The sequence below is a fragment of the Polistes canadensis genome, unplaced genomic scaffold, assembly GCF_001313835.1.
Source record: "Polistes canadensis isolate GaletaPanama2010 unplaced genomic scaffold, ASM131383v1 scaffold_70, whole genome shotgun sequence".
Classification (NCBI taxonomy): Eukaryota; Metazoa; Arthropoda; class Insecta; order Hymenoptera; family Vespidae; genus Polistes; species Polistes canadensis.
Genome location: NW_014569617.1, coordinates 490,736 through 507,049, shown reverse-complemented (window position 1 = coordinate 507,049; position 16,314 = coordinate 490,736). Strand labels below are relative to the sequence as shown.

The window sequence follows — 16,314 nt, the reverse complement described above, 5'->3', positions numbered from 1 at the left end:
TGCTCTTAGCAACGTTTCTCTCTCTCTCTGTCTCTTTCTCGTTTCTATCTTTCTTGCGGTGTGTCAGTGTATACACCCAACTATTCTTAGAGAGGATCGCGAGGCACCGACCTTCTCGAAAAATTCCGTTTACCATGCTCTCGACGTTCGCGAAATAGTACACCGTAGCTAGACAGACACCGGTTTATACATCATGCTTGTGCGCGTGTATATTTTTTTTTTTTCCATCAATTCCCTTACGAGAATATTCAAATCGTTTATTCTTACAATTATTGTCTCCAAGTTAAATTTCTTTTCTTGCGTTTTTTTAATGTCATCATTTTTGTTCCGATGATTCATCATTTTTCATCATTATTATTATTATCATTTCATTTTTATGATAATGTCTAATCGGAGAGATATCAACAAGGTGTTACGTATAAAGAGAAACTCGGCCGACAGAATGAAAAGGACATTAAGCCAAGTGGGTATCATAATCGATGCATAAGCATCGTACGAACGAACACAACTTTGCATTTTATTGTCTCCGCGGGCGGTCGTCGATCGTAAATCGATACGATCTTTATTTTTTTGTAATAAGAATCTTTCTAGTTGGAATTGGTGGATCGGTTCGTTTAGATTAATCGTCAGGAGGTTTCTCTCTCGTTTGCTAATTATAATCTACGATTACAACATTTTATTTCATTTGATAATATTATCATGCAATACGATAATATTATTGTACTTTTAAGGTACATGTTATTTGCCAATATATTTTGATTATCATTTCTAGTTAAATTTTCAATCTTATTATTAGTACTGCTCTATCGTGTTTTAAATTACAGAATATATTTAAATGATAAATTAATCAAATTATTCTATTGAATGCAATGACTATTTCCTTCCTCGATAAAAAAACAAAAAAAAGATTCTATCTCACGTGTCTCGAATAAAAATAAGTTTTCCAAATAAAGAACCGAAGGATTCGTAGGTGTTCTACTGATAATATTTTCAAAGAAGGATCACGGAAGATAAGTTTGTGCTATTGGATGTCTCCCGAATATCAATGAATATGTATGTATATTTTACGATGAAATCAGTGATGGTAAGCGAGTCGCAGTCATTGTGCTTCTCCAATGACACGTCAGCATGTTTTAGAACGCGTTTCGCGATCGAACGCCCATATAAAGTGCCGAGAAGGGAATACTAATGCCAAAGTAGCAGCTTCCTTCTCCATTTTATCTTCTTTTCTTTTTTTTTCTTTTCTTCGATCCGAACATCCGCATTATTTCCAAACTGTTTTACCTTGATTTTTATATCTTTAAATGCCACGCGATTCATCAATCTTTCTTATTTTCTTTATTGTTATTGTTAATATATCTATTATCGAGCAATATTTTGGATAAATCAGATATTACCAAAATATTTGCTCAAATCGTTTTATGTAACCTATCTCTCATTCTCGAATGTATATTTTTTTTGTCTCGCAGATCCGCACATAAAGGTCGCAGGTCGTGCAGATGACGTACGAACAGCTAAGGAAAAGATAATGGAGATTCTAGACACGAGGGTGAGTGTAATTTACTTTCAAACTTTTAGACAAATAAGAAAAAAGGAAAATTAAAATGTATAATAACAATGGAAAAGTTTTTTAATGCTTTATCTAAAGAAAGATCGAACACGTGGAAGATTAGGAAGATCGATCGATCAATCGATCAATTTCAAATGACTCTCGAGCTTTGACTTTTCTTTGAATAATATTGAAAAAGTATATATGTACAACGATCATCAACTCATTGAGCTTAGGTTTCCTTCGATCGATCAAAGTTTTATACAAATTCTTCTTATCTTTTTATAAGAATACGATCAATTATCTTTCATTTTTATTATCGTTCTCGTTAAGTATACCTTTTGCAAGCGTTCGAGCGCGCACACACGTACGTTTTTTCTTTCATTTGTTTTTTTCATTCTAAATTATTCGTAATTAATTGAACCCCCTAAGCTCAATTCGATGCACCCAATTAGTTTCATTCGAATTAACAAAAGTTCCCTGCCACATTTTTTCGTTTAGTTGGCGCATATTATCAATAGGTACTCGTTAAAAACACCTCGTTCTAATTGATATTATACGGACACTTAATGAGCATTTAAATACGCTTTATTGCTACTTAACGTTTTCCTTAATGTGTTGTTAATTCGAAGAAAGAAAGATAACTGGCCAAGTCAAATAAATTGTTTTTCGTCTTCGAATTTTTACAAGATCGCACTCGTTTTCTATCACGCTTCCATGGTTAGATTTAATTTTTTAATTACTATCAAGTTCATGAATAATTCGATGAAAGGATGAGAAGAGAATTGCATTTCAACGGAAGGAAGGAACAAGAAGAAGAAGAAGAAGACACATTCTGTTATATGTATTTTTATGCACAAACTGAGATAAAAGTTGCTGAGTATATGCGAGAGCCGATGTTGCAATTTCTACAATGCAATTCTTTCAATCCAGAAAGCGTATCGTCATCTTACAATTAGCGATTTGACCAAAAGATGAAAATTTACTTTTACATTAACATCGTTCCGTTACACACGTATACACATGTATGTCTACACCAGTAAGAATATTAACGCAAAACGTTTTCATGCATTAAACTTATTGGATATAGCGATAGATTATATAAAAGCTAGTCATTTCTTCTAATTATATTTTCTTATCGTTGAAAATTATTGCCAGTAAGAAGAACGTGTTGTTCTCGCGTATTTTCTTGAAAAAAAAAGAAAAAAAAAAGAATAAATAAATATGTATAATCGATTAATATTAATCGATTAAAAAAAAATCATTTAGAGTTACGTGTACTTGATAACTCCTTAATATTGGATATTCGTTGACACAGTTATTTCATCGAAAGGAGTATCGATCATTATATTCCGTTATACGTATAATAAAGGCCGATTCAGGAGGTATATAATAATGATCATGATTTCGCATACGCATATCTTTGAAGCTGTGATTCATGTGAAATACTTTTTCATTGACACGTTAATGCTATAAATAACAATGTTCCGTCAATTTCTTTTTATCAACAAACACACAAACAAACGAGTAAAGAATGCTTATGCGAATTTAATCGCGATTTACGTATTTTCAATCATTCTCTTACTATTCTTTTTCTCTCATTCTTTCCTTCTTTCTTTTTCTTAATCAATTAATTAATATGATCAGTTAGGAAAAACAGAAAGATAATTCAAGTTCAAATGCAATTACTGACAGGATCCTCGCGTGATCGCGTGACTCGATGATCTACGACGATCTACGACGATCTACGATCATCTACGACGTTAAAGTCGTTAAGCTCGCTTTCCTTTATTTTGAAATGTCTCTGTGTACATACACGTGACATATACGTTTACGTATGCGTGAGTCTTAGTGCATAAAAGTCAATGTGCCGTATAGAGAGGTGTACCATTTCCTAGTTACTCGTTTCTTCAAAAGAGCATAACGTACGTCTATTTTTCTATCTTTGAGGAATCAGCGTACATATTTTTTCCATTATTCTTTTAACGCGTGTGATATCGACTTTTACTTTTTCACTTTCTTCTTTCATTCTCCTCCCTTACCTTTTTCTGCCACGCCTTTATTTCTTTCTTTCTTTCGAAGAAAAAGAGATGTAGAATGAAGTCAAATGAACGAGAAGAAAATGTGTTTTATTTCCAGCAAAACAATATAGTGACCATGAAAATGGATGTCAGTTATACCGACCATTCACACATTATCGGAAAGGGTGGACTGACGATTAAACGAGTGATGGAGGAAACTGGGTGCCACATTCATTTCCCAGATAGTAACCGCAGTAATCATCAGGAGAAGAGCAATCAAGTTTCTATTGCTGGAGAAATCGATGGCATTGAACGAGCCCGTGCACGAGTTAGGGTAAGCCTGAGTTTTAATATTTTACACCTAAATTAAAACAAACTATCCAAGTGTATTTCGTAAGGACAATTTTTCTTTTTCGCTTGAGAACAAAATTGCAGAGAGTAAAAGATAAAATCGTAAAAAGAAAAAACTCCTTTCGTTTTTGAACTCGGTGTATTTCGTAAAGACGAGTTCTTGTTTTATCTTTTTTTCTTTTTTTTTTACAACAAGATTCCAGTAACTTGTAATCGCGAAAAGAGTAAGAAGATAATAGTAATTTGATGGTTAAAAGAACCTTGAGACTTAAATTGGACAAATGGTTGTTGTCACATAGTTGTGTTCGTGATTGCAGAATCTTACGCCGTTGATATTTTCCTTCGAATTGCCAATAATGGGATCATCTCAGCGTACACCGGATGCCACGTCGCCTTACGTAGTCAAGATTCAAGAGAAATATAACGTTCAGGTGATGCTACGTACCAGACCGAAATTGCACGCCACGTTGGTTCTCGTCAAGGGTTGCGAGTGGGAAGTTACGCAAGTAAAGGAGGCGACCGTACTCCTGATTCACTATATGTGCGAAAACTTAGCTGTGAGTAATTTTTATTTCCACATTATTTTATTTCCACATCGATCGTTATCCCTATCCATTTCATTTTCGTCTTTATTCTAATCGTTTGTTATTTTAATCGTAATTATTCAGAGTCAAATTCAAGTACAAATGTCAATGGAGATATCGCCACATCACCATAGCATTGTTCTTGGAAAATCAAGTAACAATCTTAAAATGATAATGCATCGTACGTCGACGCAAATTATGTTTCCCGATGCTAGCGACCCGAATATTCCTAGTTTGAAAAAGAGCAACGTTACGATCATCGGTGGTATTCACAACGTTTATTTAGCCAGACAACAATTAGTCGTAAGTTGGATTCGATTTGTTACATGACACGTTAGTTTTATAAATCAGAGTTTCGACAAATATCATCGTCCAATTGCGTATTCTTTTCAGGGATCTCTTCCGTTAGTTCTAATGTTCGACGTCCCGAAGGATTATATGTCTTCAATCGATACAGAGACTATTTCGCAATTGATGCAATCCCTCGACGTGTTCATAAACGTGAGGCACAAGCCAAAGCAAAGTACATTTTCCGTGATTATCAAGGGAATCGAAAGAAATGCCAGCAACATTTACGAAGCCAGAAAGCAGCTACTTGGGTTGGAGGAGCCAAGAGTAAACGCTGAAATACCGACCACTTATCACATTCCAAATGCTGCCAATATTTTTCAAGGAAACGCCACGAATGGTAACGGTAAGCGTAATTGCAACATTGTTCAAAACATGTTTTGCAATAGTGAAGTAATAATATTTTTACAGATGTATGCATCGACAAACATTAGTTTTTTTTTGTTATTGTAATTATTTGTAATTAACAGGTACAAATACCATTACTTGTGGTATACCGGAGAGTCTGTCAAGCATGTTGACCGTAAACACACAAAATTTACCATGCTGCGTGTCTTCGATGTCACATTCGCCGAATCCAATGGGTCTTTCGTCACATTGGAATTTACCACCGATTCCGTCCATGTTTTCGTCGTTACCAATTCATCATCCATATTCTTATGGACATTTAAATCATCTGCTAACGACGCAACACATGATGCACAGCAACCTGATGGCTCATACTCATGGACTGTCGAATCATATCTTGAACGACATAGGACAAATTCATCCTACTTTGTCGACAGGCTTGCACACCGGTGGTATTCATGGAATGACCAACAGCCTTTCGGATAGCAAGGAAGGCAGTGGTTGGTTCAATTTTTATCCTTTCCTTATTTTTTGTTGCTGCATTCGTTCATAAACGAAACGATTGATCGTATAATTATTTGTCATTTGCAGCTTATTCCTCGTTAAGCAGCGTTTCAAGTTCTTTGTCTAGTCCAGCTATCAGCCCTCGAAACTTATCACCGGTGAACCCAACAGGAACTAATCCTAATTTAGACTTGTCGAGTGTGCTATCGGATCTTTCGGTGACCGATCGGCGAGCACCAGGTTGCGAGAAGAAATCCTTGGAAATGGCTGCCCAACAAAATTTTATACCCGCCGATTACGAACAGAAAAAAATCATGGCCGTCTTAGCCGTACAAAATAAATCTAACACCTCTTCGGAATATCGTGTACCAACGTCGACTTGGTCGGGTTATGGCCTTAGTCAAAGTATTTCTTCGAGTGATTTGAATAAGGTAATTTATTTCGACAAATTACTATCTAGGATATTGTTTATTTCTTCTATGATGTCATTTATTTGAAATTCCATTTGAAATCAGGATTTGTCTTCGTCCGATCCATTCTACTTATGGGAAGAACCGATGACACCTGTGCTAAACACAGGAATGGACTTTGGTATTTGCTCGAGTAGTAAAGATACGATTGGTCCAATCGGTTCGTCTTCGAATTACATGGAACACACGCCATCGTCCCATTTGAAAAATATCACATCTCAAAGATTTACCGATATTGCTAGTATGTTAACCAGCGTTGGCCTTGAAAAATATAATCGTAAGTACTTATTTTTATTATTGTGGCTTTAAATTGCTTGTTATACATAACGGAATGCAAACGCACGCTCTTCGGTCGCGCGCATGCCTCGCATCATCTAATAGCTAAAAATAAATCATGTATGCTTTTGGGCTTGATGAACGATCTTGCAACGATTTTATTTTTCGATTAGGCCTGTTCACGTCGCACGAAGTGGACATGGCTACGTTCTCATCGTTGACTGAGAAGGATCTCAACGAGATCGGAATAACTGCTTGGGGTGCGAGACGTAAAATAATGCTATTGATTTCTGGTACGTAAGCATCATCAGCGCAACACATGGTACCACAATTCATTCATTTCTATCAAGTTTATATTTCGAACGAAACGTTTAACCCCACTGTAAACGCTTTATTATATTTTTCATATTTACGAGAAACAATAATATTGTATCATAAATTATATTGCAAGTAAGACAAATTTGTGTCGATAAATTGAAATCTGATTGCATTGTGGTCGCGTGGCTTTATGGAAGGTTAACCACAATGAAGAAATATTCGTAAGATATAAAATATCAATTCTCTTTTCAGAAATGAAAAAACGAAGTAATCCGTTTAATGGTAGCGCGGCACCAGGCGCGGAACGAAAGGTAACCGCATCGACAACGGCATCCACGTCGCTCGATACCAAATGGTAGATGGAAACAAAAATAATACAAGAGAAGTATACTAAAGAAATAACAAGTAACGCGGACGTCATACGTAAATGTTAATATCGTATGCGTCGAGAAAACGACCCGGAACTATGAGACAGGGTATTAAGAAACATATGAAAAATTTCAAATTGCTCATAAAAAGCGAGAAGTAAGATGAATTGAAATTATTTCGATGCGGACATGATTCGCCATTATTCGAAATACGACGATGAGGATCTAATCGACCGGAGATCTTCCTCGTTCGTATAAAGTGATATACAATTTCAAGGACGAATCTATCCGACTCGGTGGAGAAATGCTCTGACCGAAAGAAAGTTAGAAAAGAACAGGAAAATGAATGGGAGTTGAAAATTAAAACGAAATGAAAAGTAAAAAAACAAACAAAAAAAATAATAATAATAATATCGTCAATCGACTCAACGAACTTGACAACGAGATATGAAAAGAAAAAAAAAAAATTCAAATCATTTTGCATGTTAATTGTTATATCGTATTTCGTCTAAAGGTACCGGGAGAATAGGCTGATGATTTATTATTTTTGTTGCGTGCCCGAGAAAAATATTTTGGCCTAAACGAATCCCTCAAAAAAAATACCCCGCACCCTTCTCCCAACTATTGTCCCTTACCTTTATTTTTTTTCTTCTTTTTTTTTTCTTTTCTCGCCATTTTCTCGGATGCACGCGCCTCGACGGTGCCTCTTTAATTGTAAGATTAGGTAGATGAGATAGTTCGTTATATAATATTTCTTTTGTTTCATATATACTATATTTCTTTTTTTTTTTGTTATTATAATAATTAATAAGCGGTCTACTTCGAATCGAACGATACTCCACGATCGAGAATCGTTCGATTTGAATACATGTGTCGTGTGATCGAGAATAGAATGCGTGTGAATGTTTTTATGTGTGTACGTATGTATGATAGATAATGTGTGCATGTGTAGAGTCATGCGTATGATATAATATAAGGTGGAAGGTATTTTCGTAACGGTGAACGGATTATAATATCATGATAAATTAGATAGGAAGGAAAGAAGGAACGAAGGATAAAAAGTAGTATCGAGAAAACACAAATTTAAATTATATTATATTATAGTATATATGTGTACATGTGTATATGTACACGTTTAATAGGAGGATAAAATAATTATTGAAGTTCCCGAAACGTCAACGACAATGACGATCAATTAGGTCAATCTAACAATAAGAAAAAATTGCGAGGCTTCGAAAACTATTTTCTTCTTGGTTTGCGCATGATGTGGGCGGGAGACATATTAGATTATATATTTCTTTTTATATATATATATATATATAATTTTGTTTTTTTTTCTCTCTCTACGTATAGATATTTTTTCTACTTGTCGCGTCCAGCGGCCTTTCGTCCAAGCAAAGATTAAAAAAAAAAGAAAAAAAGAAAAAAAAAAGATATTTAATTCAGACTAAGCTCGAAACAAATGCGAAAGCCGCACTCCTTCCCGACGATCATCGATATTTGGGTTAATTCATTATCTTTATCTTACATTAAATTCTTTCTCTCTTTTCCTCCTTTCTTTTTCTCGACCAAATAATAATGCCACCCACACATTAGCGCGATCGAACGAGTATTATGTTTAATGTTTTTTTTTCTCTTTTATTTTTTTTTTTTTTTTTTTTTTTTTTTTTCTTTTCTTTTCTTTTCTTTTATCAAACGACGCGATTTGCTAATATAGAAATGCGAAAAAAGAAACGAAAAAAATGTTTATCGCGATCGTCGAGACGGAGCGCGACAAACGCTCTTTCGAGTTTTACAACGTAACAAAGTATTTATTANTTTTCCTCCTTTCTTTTTCTCGACCAAATAATAATGCCACCCACACATTAGCGCGATCGAACGAGTATTATGTTTAATGTTTTTTTTTCTCTTTTTTTTTTTTTTTTTTTTTTTTTTTATTTTCTCTCTCGATCGTCAGAAGAACGTTAATAAAAAGAAACGAAAAAAGAAACGAAAAAAATGTTTATCGCGATCGTCGAGACGGAGCGCGACAAACGCTCTTTCGAGTTTTACAACGTAACAAAGTATTTATTATTCGCTCGCGAAAGACACGCTGGATTGATTGCAGTTCGAGCAGAGATCTTACGATGATCTTCCTTCTCTATTCTTTTGTTATTTATTTTCTTTCACGTCGATCTCTATCGTAAAATATCGGGAGAGATTTTCGATCGTTTTTGGCTGAAAAAGATCGTTCGCAATTATCTTCATTTTTGCAAGCCTTCTTATATATCAGAGTTCCTTACTTTCATTATATTTATTCTATTATTTTGTTTCTCTCTCTTTCAGCTAAAATTCGATCGATTTATTCTTTTATCTCTCTTTTTTATCTTAGAAAAAGAACGATTGGATTAGATCGATATTTACATGATCGATTGATTGTCGTAATTTTAAAGAAGAATTGAAAAACAAAATCAATATAATTTGAAATAATTAGCTATGTTAGTTGAAAACGTGAAAATCTCGAAAGAGAACTCGACGAGGCATCGTTTTTCCCTTTCGTGATCGTGCATGCACCTGGCGAAACTTTTTGACTTATCTCCTTTTGTGAAGTTCTTTTAAGCGTAAATTATTCTTGTCCTTGCATGCCGTGATCGCATGTGCTCGTGGATATGATCGATAGATGATTAATATACAATAAAGAAAAATATGAGAATGAAGAAGCGCAGGAGTGGGAAAGATATTGAAAATGATTTAAAAAATGAAATCGTCGATTAGAGTTAGACTAGAATAAAAATAACAAACGATCGGTTAATCAATTAAAAAAGAAGACAAAAAATTAAACATAGTATCCCGATTATAGTTTAGGATGTATGTATATATGCATGTATATATGCATCCATATAATTATTATCTTTGTTATAAGAAATATATGTTATACATTATGTGTTCCCACGTGTGATATGTATATATATATATATACACAAAAAATAGGACAGTACATTCGTGTCTGTTCCTTCGTGTGTTTGTTATTGCAATGAAATGCGCACTTCCTAAGTTTATTCTTTCGTCGATAACGAAAATGCAATTGATTAACGAATTATATTGACCCGAAGTGTAGTTGTTAACATATTGCATATGGATTACGAGAATTTTTGTACATAGTAAAATGAGCGTTGAGACTGGATTACGAGATACCTCGTTTTGTTGTTTTTTTATACGTGCGTATCAACGACTCGACGAGTTAAAAATAATTTCATTAAATTCTATTCAATTTGGATAAAAAAATCAATGAATATACATAGTCTCATATTTAGGAATTTATAAATGCGAATTAAAAAAGTGCTTTTGTATATTGTAATAAGCTTCTCGGCGCGCGCGCTTAAAAATTTACAGATTTCAAACAGAACGCCGTACACAATGTGATAAGTTGTTCTCACGTATAAGACCGGATTTTTTTACATACGAACTTCCCGTGTTCAAAAGCGTAATTTTAATGTCTCGAAATTGAACAATCACCTATTCACGCATATAACACATACACACATGTGTATATATATATATATATATATATATGTATACACACATACACATACACATGCACATGTACACATACTTACATACGTACACACATATTCGTTGTTCTTACGTAATAATAATTTAATGGAAAAACTTGAAGTCGAAATATGTTCGAGCGACGATTTTTTGAAAAAATGTCGAATCGAAGTTTTCAATCGGAGTGCCGGGAAGTTTCGAATGGTTATGAACTATTCAAATGAACAACTTTGCGATGCTTCGGGGGTGCATTCGCGCGTAGTACATACATACCTACATATTTACATACGTATTTGTTCGTGATCACGATCGACGCTTTTCTCGTTGCGAAAAATACGTAACGATGTTTATTTGTATTATATAATGCACATTCCAACTTGACAACAGCTTCGATCGATCGATTCGTTGATATCTCTATATATATATATAAATACATAAATACCATAATTATGAAAAGGCGAAAGAAAACAAATTTCAGCTTAAAAATAGTACTTTTCTTGGAATATTATTCTCCTTCTTGATAAAATATTCTTTTCGAAAGAATAACGTATCCGCCCATCCGATCAAGGCCCAACTAATTGAGCGAATTCATTCAATCGATATAATGTTGTGTAATAATAACAAGAAGAAGAATAGTAATTATAATTATAATAAAAATGATGATGATGATGATGATGATGATAATAATGATGATGATGATGATGATGAAGATGATGATGATGATGATGATGATGATGATGATGATGATGATAATAATGATAATAATAATTAATAATGCGTACGAAGAAGAGGAAAGCGTTTTATAATAGTGCAGCATGATATTTTTATATGATAATCTAATATTTTGATAAGCAACGAGTATATCATATTGATCTATTATTATTATTGTTTGTTTCGGACGAAAACGCTAATCGATACTCGAAGTCGAAATGTTGTATTGAAAATAAAATAAAAGAAGATTTTGTATTGCTATTTTTTAATAAAAAAAAATATATACATAGATATGCATCGTAAACCTTTTTGTAACAGTATTTATACCATGAAAAAATATACAAAGATTATCTCCATAATAAAATGAAATTAACACTAACTTTTGAAAGAATCACAATAAATTATTATCCTCGATTGTAGCGGTAGGGCCGAGCAACATAATTTTTCATATCACAGTCGTGTAATTCGGTATTGCACTCTGGACAAAGTAACATCTTCATTGCAGTAAAATTTGCTTGCAAACAATAATAACAGAAAATGTGTTCGCAACCAGCATGGGTTGGTAAAATAGGTTTCTCCATACAGTAAGCGCAGACAGTAGACTCATTCATAATTGGAAATGATCTTTTAATTTTGTCTTGCTTTCTATAATTCCAAAGCAGTTTTATCTTTTGTTTTAAATAATGATAGTTTATCATAGGAATTCCTAATGTAAATAATTCTATTAAACCGTGCCAAAGAAGTTCTCTAGTCATATAAGAATAACCAATGCTCCTTGGTTTATGCGGATTGGTAGAAATACTGGAAATATTTAATAATCTTTCTATCAACAGAGGTTGCGTTCCACGATGTAAAAAATTGACCAAATTTATAAATTCTAACAAGCGTATAAGGGTTGTTATCCATTTTAAATAAACTTTAAGCTTGCTCATTTTTTTGTGACTCGATATTATACTGTTGTCTATTACTCTACCTATAATATACTCCGGCAGGAGATTTAAAATTAGGAATAATATAGATTTTTTTCTATTCAAGTTGTCGTAATGAAGATCAAGCATTTGTTGTCCAAACGTAGAGCTCTTGGATCTCAAGGAAAAACTCCAAATGAGAATTTTAAGAAGAGCTTTAATCTCTGGTTGCCATTTGTCGACTTTACCAGGTGGACAAAATTTAAAGACTTCTTTTACCTGATTCTGAAAAACTTTATCAATCTCGTTATCCAGGAGAGTGGCATCCAGCTGATTTATTCTGGGTACATGAGAAATGGATGACATCTTGTTTTATTTCTTGAAAGCTACAAAATAATAAACATCTTACAACTGTATTCTTTAATATTGTATGCAAAATTAAGAATAGTACTTTCCTCTTTTTCATACATTTAATGCGCATAACTTATCGCATAATGTCCATAACAGAAAAAAAAGGTAATTCAATGATAACAAACAATACAATTAACACAGTCAAAGTTATTAACATTTGGAATTATATTAGCAGCATAAGAAAAAAGAAAGTATATACAAACAAAATAATAGATTCAAAGCGATGCACTTTAGAGGTTATAGTAGTAGGAAAAAAACAAAAATGGGAACAATACGTTAAATGCAGGTAATATTTTCCCATAACAATTGTAATAATTGTTTCGTATTGTTAATTTAATAATCACGTAAAAAACCAAGAACAAATAATAAAACCTGTTTAGTTTTGATCGATGTTTCTTGACACGACGAGCTCGTTTTCTTGTTCCCTTTTTCGTGACGATTAATCGAAAAAATGAAATTTACAATATAGAATTATTTGTAGTATCTTACATTTATAAAGAACTTATATAAATTGCATAATAACTAAGCATTATTAATCACTTTTAACATTGGTTTCGGAAAGTATAGGAAAACCGAAAGGAGTAGTGGGAGAAAGATAGAGGGAGGGAGGGAGGAAGGAAGCGCGGGAGGGAGTGCGGAGGGGAGAAAGGTGGCCGCGCCGTCGCGGGGCCGCCATCTTGGGCCGCTAGATATGACGTCATCGAGTCTCGGTGGCAAAGAAGAGAGCGGTGGTGGTCTCTTATCCTCTCTCTCACCCGTCCCTTCCATCGTGCTCGGTTGAGAGATACCATGTTTTCGTGATAAAGTTTGACGTTTTAACGGTGCGGCAGAACGTTAGGAACGTTCGGAGGTGGGCCCGTCGTCGTCCAAGTGAAAAGGACGAAGACACCGCCATCATCGCCGTCGGCGAAGCCTCCGAAGCTTTAGCCGTCAACGTAGACGTAGTCGTCGCAGCCAAATCCAGAATACACGGAGTAGAAGGAGAAGAACAGGAGGAGGAGGAGGAGGAGGTGGTGGAGAGGAGGCGGCGGCGGCGGAGGTGGTGCTGGAGTAGGAGGAGGAAGAGGAGAAGGTGAGTGTAGCGTGTATGACGATGATGGAAATTACGTAATCTCAAAGCGTCAGAGTTAGAGACTGAAAGAGTGAGCGAGACTGTCATGTGTATACGGGAGTGTGTGTGTGCGTGAGAGAGTGTGTGTGTGCGTCAGAGAGAAAAGAGAGAGAGAGAGAGAGAGAGAGATAATTTTCCACGAAGTCAGTCTCCACGCGTGGAAACGTTCTCCTCGTAACACGCGTAACATTGATCTACCACGACTCGTGCGAATAATCCTCCTACGTTTATCTTCTCTCCTTTGACAGCTTAACCTCAAATCTCGAGCACACGCGGCGCTAGCACACGCCTCCAAAACACCTGCGAACGCGTCAACACCCTTTTTCCCCTCTTCTACTTTCCTATATTTTCTTTTTATTCTCTTTTTCTCGCTCTTTTTCTAATTGTTTGTTGGTGCAATATTTATACAGTAATCAGTTTTATCACGAGATTTCGGACATTTTCAACTCCTTACTTTCGATAAATCGATCTCTCCCTCTTTCTTTCTCTCTCTCTCTATCTCTTTCTCTCTCGTTCGTTCGAGAGGACACGTGACTTTCCTGAAGAAGTTCACGACGGTTAGGACAAGGTATAAAGTGGTTTATAAATATATTTGCGTAATTTCGAGAAAAAGAACACATGTTGGATTCGTAGTCCTTGCATTCCATTGGGGCTTACATATTTTTTGTTTTTTTATCCTGAGCAGTGTAGATCGTTGTCGTGGATAACGTCAAGGTGTCCTCGATCAGCACGTGCCTGTTATCTGTCTTTTTTATTTTTCGAATTCGAAGAAAATACGCGGCTTTATATAAAGAAAATCGATAACGCGATATGCACTGTCTCGATCGTGTTTTGTTCGACCTAAGAATCGATATTTCGTGTTACTTTTCTTTATCACTTTGTAAATTTTACTTGAAAAATTACTTCCTTTTTTTCTTCCTTATAATTACATATGCTTAATAAGATATGACATCATAGCACCGATAAATTTAGAATAATTTGTCTGCATGTCGATAAAGAAAAATACACGTTTAGAACAAAATGTGCATTATAAACGTTCGGGTAAAAGTTTTCGCAAGTGTGTCAAAGTTATTATATACACCGATTGTTTGTTTCTTTTAAGGTTAGGTGATAGCAATCACATCGCCCTGAAGTTGTTGTTTATACACCAACGTGTGTGTGGTCTCGTCAGTACGTGTGCGAATTTCGTCGGGGACGTGCACGATTACGCGTACGATTATTTTTTCTTTATCATTAAACGATTTAATTAAATCGCAAATTCAAGATCAGTGTCGTTAAAGTTTCGTTAGTTTTGCAAAGTTAATCTTGAATTATGTGGATCCTTCGAAAAAATTCGAAAAAGTGTCAATATGTTTTGAAATTTTGTTGCGAAATATTTTGAGGTTAGTTTACACATGTTTCTTTACATACGTGGGTGGGTTGAAAAATTTTGAGCCTTAACAATAACAAAAACCTTTATGTTTCTTAAAAAAGAAAGTTAGTTTGATTAAAAAACAATTGTTTTTACGTAAGGCTCAACATTTTTCAATCCACCTACTTAGATATATTTTTCAGTCATTTATTTAATTAACATAATGTCTAGGTCAGATTTGTGCAAAGTGGGATATTAAAAGTAGAAAGAAAAATAAGGAAAATAGGAAAATGTAAAAGTGTGATAAAATCGATATTTTATCGGACGTAGTATCGAATTCGGTAGAATATCGATACATGGTATGCGGATCATTAAGATCGATCTAAACGAAAAGGGTGCGTTACGTATTCCGCGCGCGTTTCATCACCGATCCATACGCGTCCCACGTGCATCCACGTGCAACCCCATACATCTCCCCACGTTTCGATTTATATGGCGAAATGGTGAATGCCACCGGCCGAACGACATTCCTTTTCATTTGCATCACTTTGATTCGGCCGACAAAGCTATAGTAATCGTCATCGTTATTGCTCTTTCTATTATTGAAGATCACCCTCTCTCATGAAACTCGTTCGAAATATTAATGAGAATTATTCTAGAATTATTACTTACACATATACTTATAAAATATTCTTTCGATAGATTATATCTACAACTATTTTTTGAAGATCCATTTCGGTCGAAAATATAAAAATTGTATTTATAAAATAATTAATGATAGTTCGCGAGAAACGAGTTAATATTTATTAAGTTTAATTATTTATCGCGTATGATATAAAAGAAGTTTGTAGATTTGACTTGGACTCGTTTGGATTGGTAAAAAAGATATTTTTTCTTTCTTATGTGACCTTAATTTACGAGAGAGTTCTCACTTTAACGCTTGTCACCTAGCATCGTTATTTATCGACGTCCCCTAAATCCGTTCGCGACCGTACGTTTATGCGATTTCGTTCGTTATTTTCCGTACGATATTATTACACCATTCTTCAATTCACCGTTTCGATAAATCACTCGAAGAGTTAGTTATTCCTACCTTCCAACGACGAACGTCAAACGCGTGAACCAAGAATAAAAATAAAATTCAAATATATACT

General features: G+C 34.6%; 3 protein-coding genes across 9 annotated transcripts in view; 2 read left to right on the top strand and 1 right to left on the bottom strand.

The window, feature by feature from the left end:
* Window positions 1-7,585, top strand: part of LOC106786250 (protein bicaudal C) — a 28,278-nt gene extending 20,693 nt beyond the window's left edge. For all 4 annotated transcript variants that reach the window (XM_014747418.1, XM_014747419.1, XM_014747420.1 and 1 more), the window contains 10 exons: window positions 1,470-1,549; window positions 3,689-3,904; window positions 4,239-4,478; window positions 4,590-4,808; window positions 4,899-5,199; window positions 5,324-5,701; window positions 5,793-6,136; window positions 6,221-6,452; window positions 6,625-6,744; window positions 7,022-7,585. In XM_014747418.1, the coding sequence (XP_014602904.1) occupies window positions 1,470-1,549; window positions 3,689-3,904; window positions 4,239-4,478; window positions 4,590-4,808; window positions 4,899-5,199; window positions 5,324-5,701; window positions 5,793-6,136; window positions 6,221-6,452; window positions 6,625-6,744; window positions 7,022-7,128 (2,237 nt within the window). In that variant the 3' untranslated portion in view covers window positions 7,129-7,585. The remainder of the gene's footprint in view (window positions 1-1,469; window positions 1,550-3,688; window positions 3,905-4,238; window positions 4,479-4,589; window positions 4,809-4,898; window positions 5,200-5,323; window positions 5,702-5,792; window positions 6,137-6,220; window positions 6,453-6,624; window positions 6,745-7,021) is intronic.
* Window positions 7,586-11,626: 4,041 nt separating this feature from the next.
* LOC106786248 (peroxisome biogenesis factor 2) lies at window positions 11,627-13,715 on the bottom strand. Its single transcript, XM_014747416.1, has 2 exons — window positions 13,071-13,715; window positions 11,627-12,673 (listed from the first exon to the last, which is right to left on the bottom strand). The coding sequence occupies exon 2, from the start codon at window positions 12,651-12,653 to the stop codon at window positions 11,784-11,786; it is 870 nt and encodes a 289-aa protein (XP_014602902.1). The 5' UTR covers window positions 12,654-12,673; window positions 13,071-13,715; the 3' UTR covers window positions 11,627-11,783.
* Window positions 13,716-13,717: 2 nt separating this feature from the next.
* Window positions 13,718-16,314, top strand: part of LOC106786247 (stress-activated protein kinase JNK) — a 103,624-nt gene continuing 101,027 nt past the window's right edge. For 3 of the 4 annotated variants that reach the window (XM_014747411.1, XM_014747413.1, XM_014747410.1), the window contains exons 1-2: window positions 13,795-14,377; window positions 14,912-15,191. The gene's annotated coding sequence lies outside the window, so the exon portion shown is untranslated. Of the gene's footprint in view, window positions 13,771-13,794; window positions 14,378-14,911; window positions 15,192-16,314 lie in introns of those variants that run through there. The other variant, XM_014747415.1, reaches the window with a different exon arrangement.

Excerpts from the sequence above, each read along its gene's own strand:
- LOC106786248 (XM_014747416.1), bottom strand. The coding sequence starts at position 12,653 with ATGTCATCCATTTCTCATGTACCCAGAATAAATCAGCTGGATGCCACT.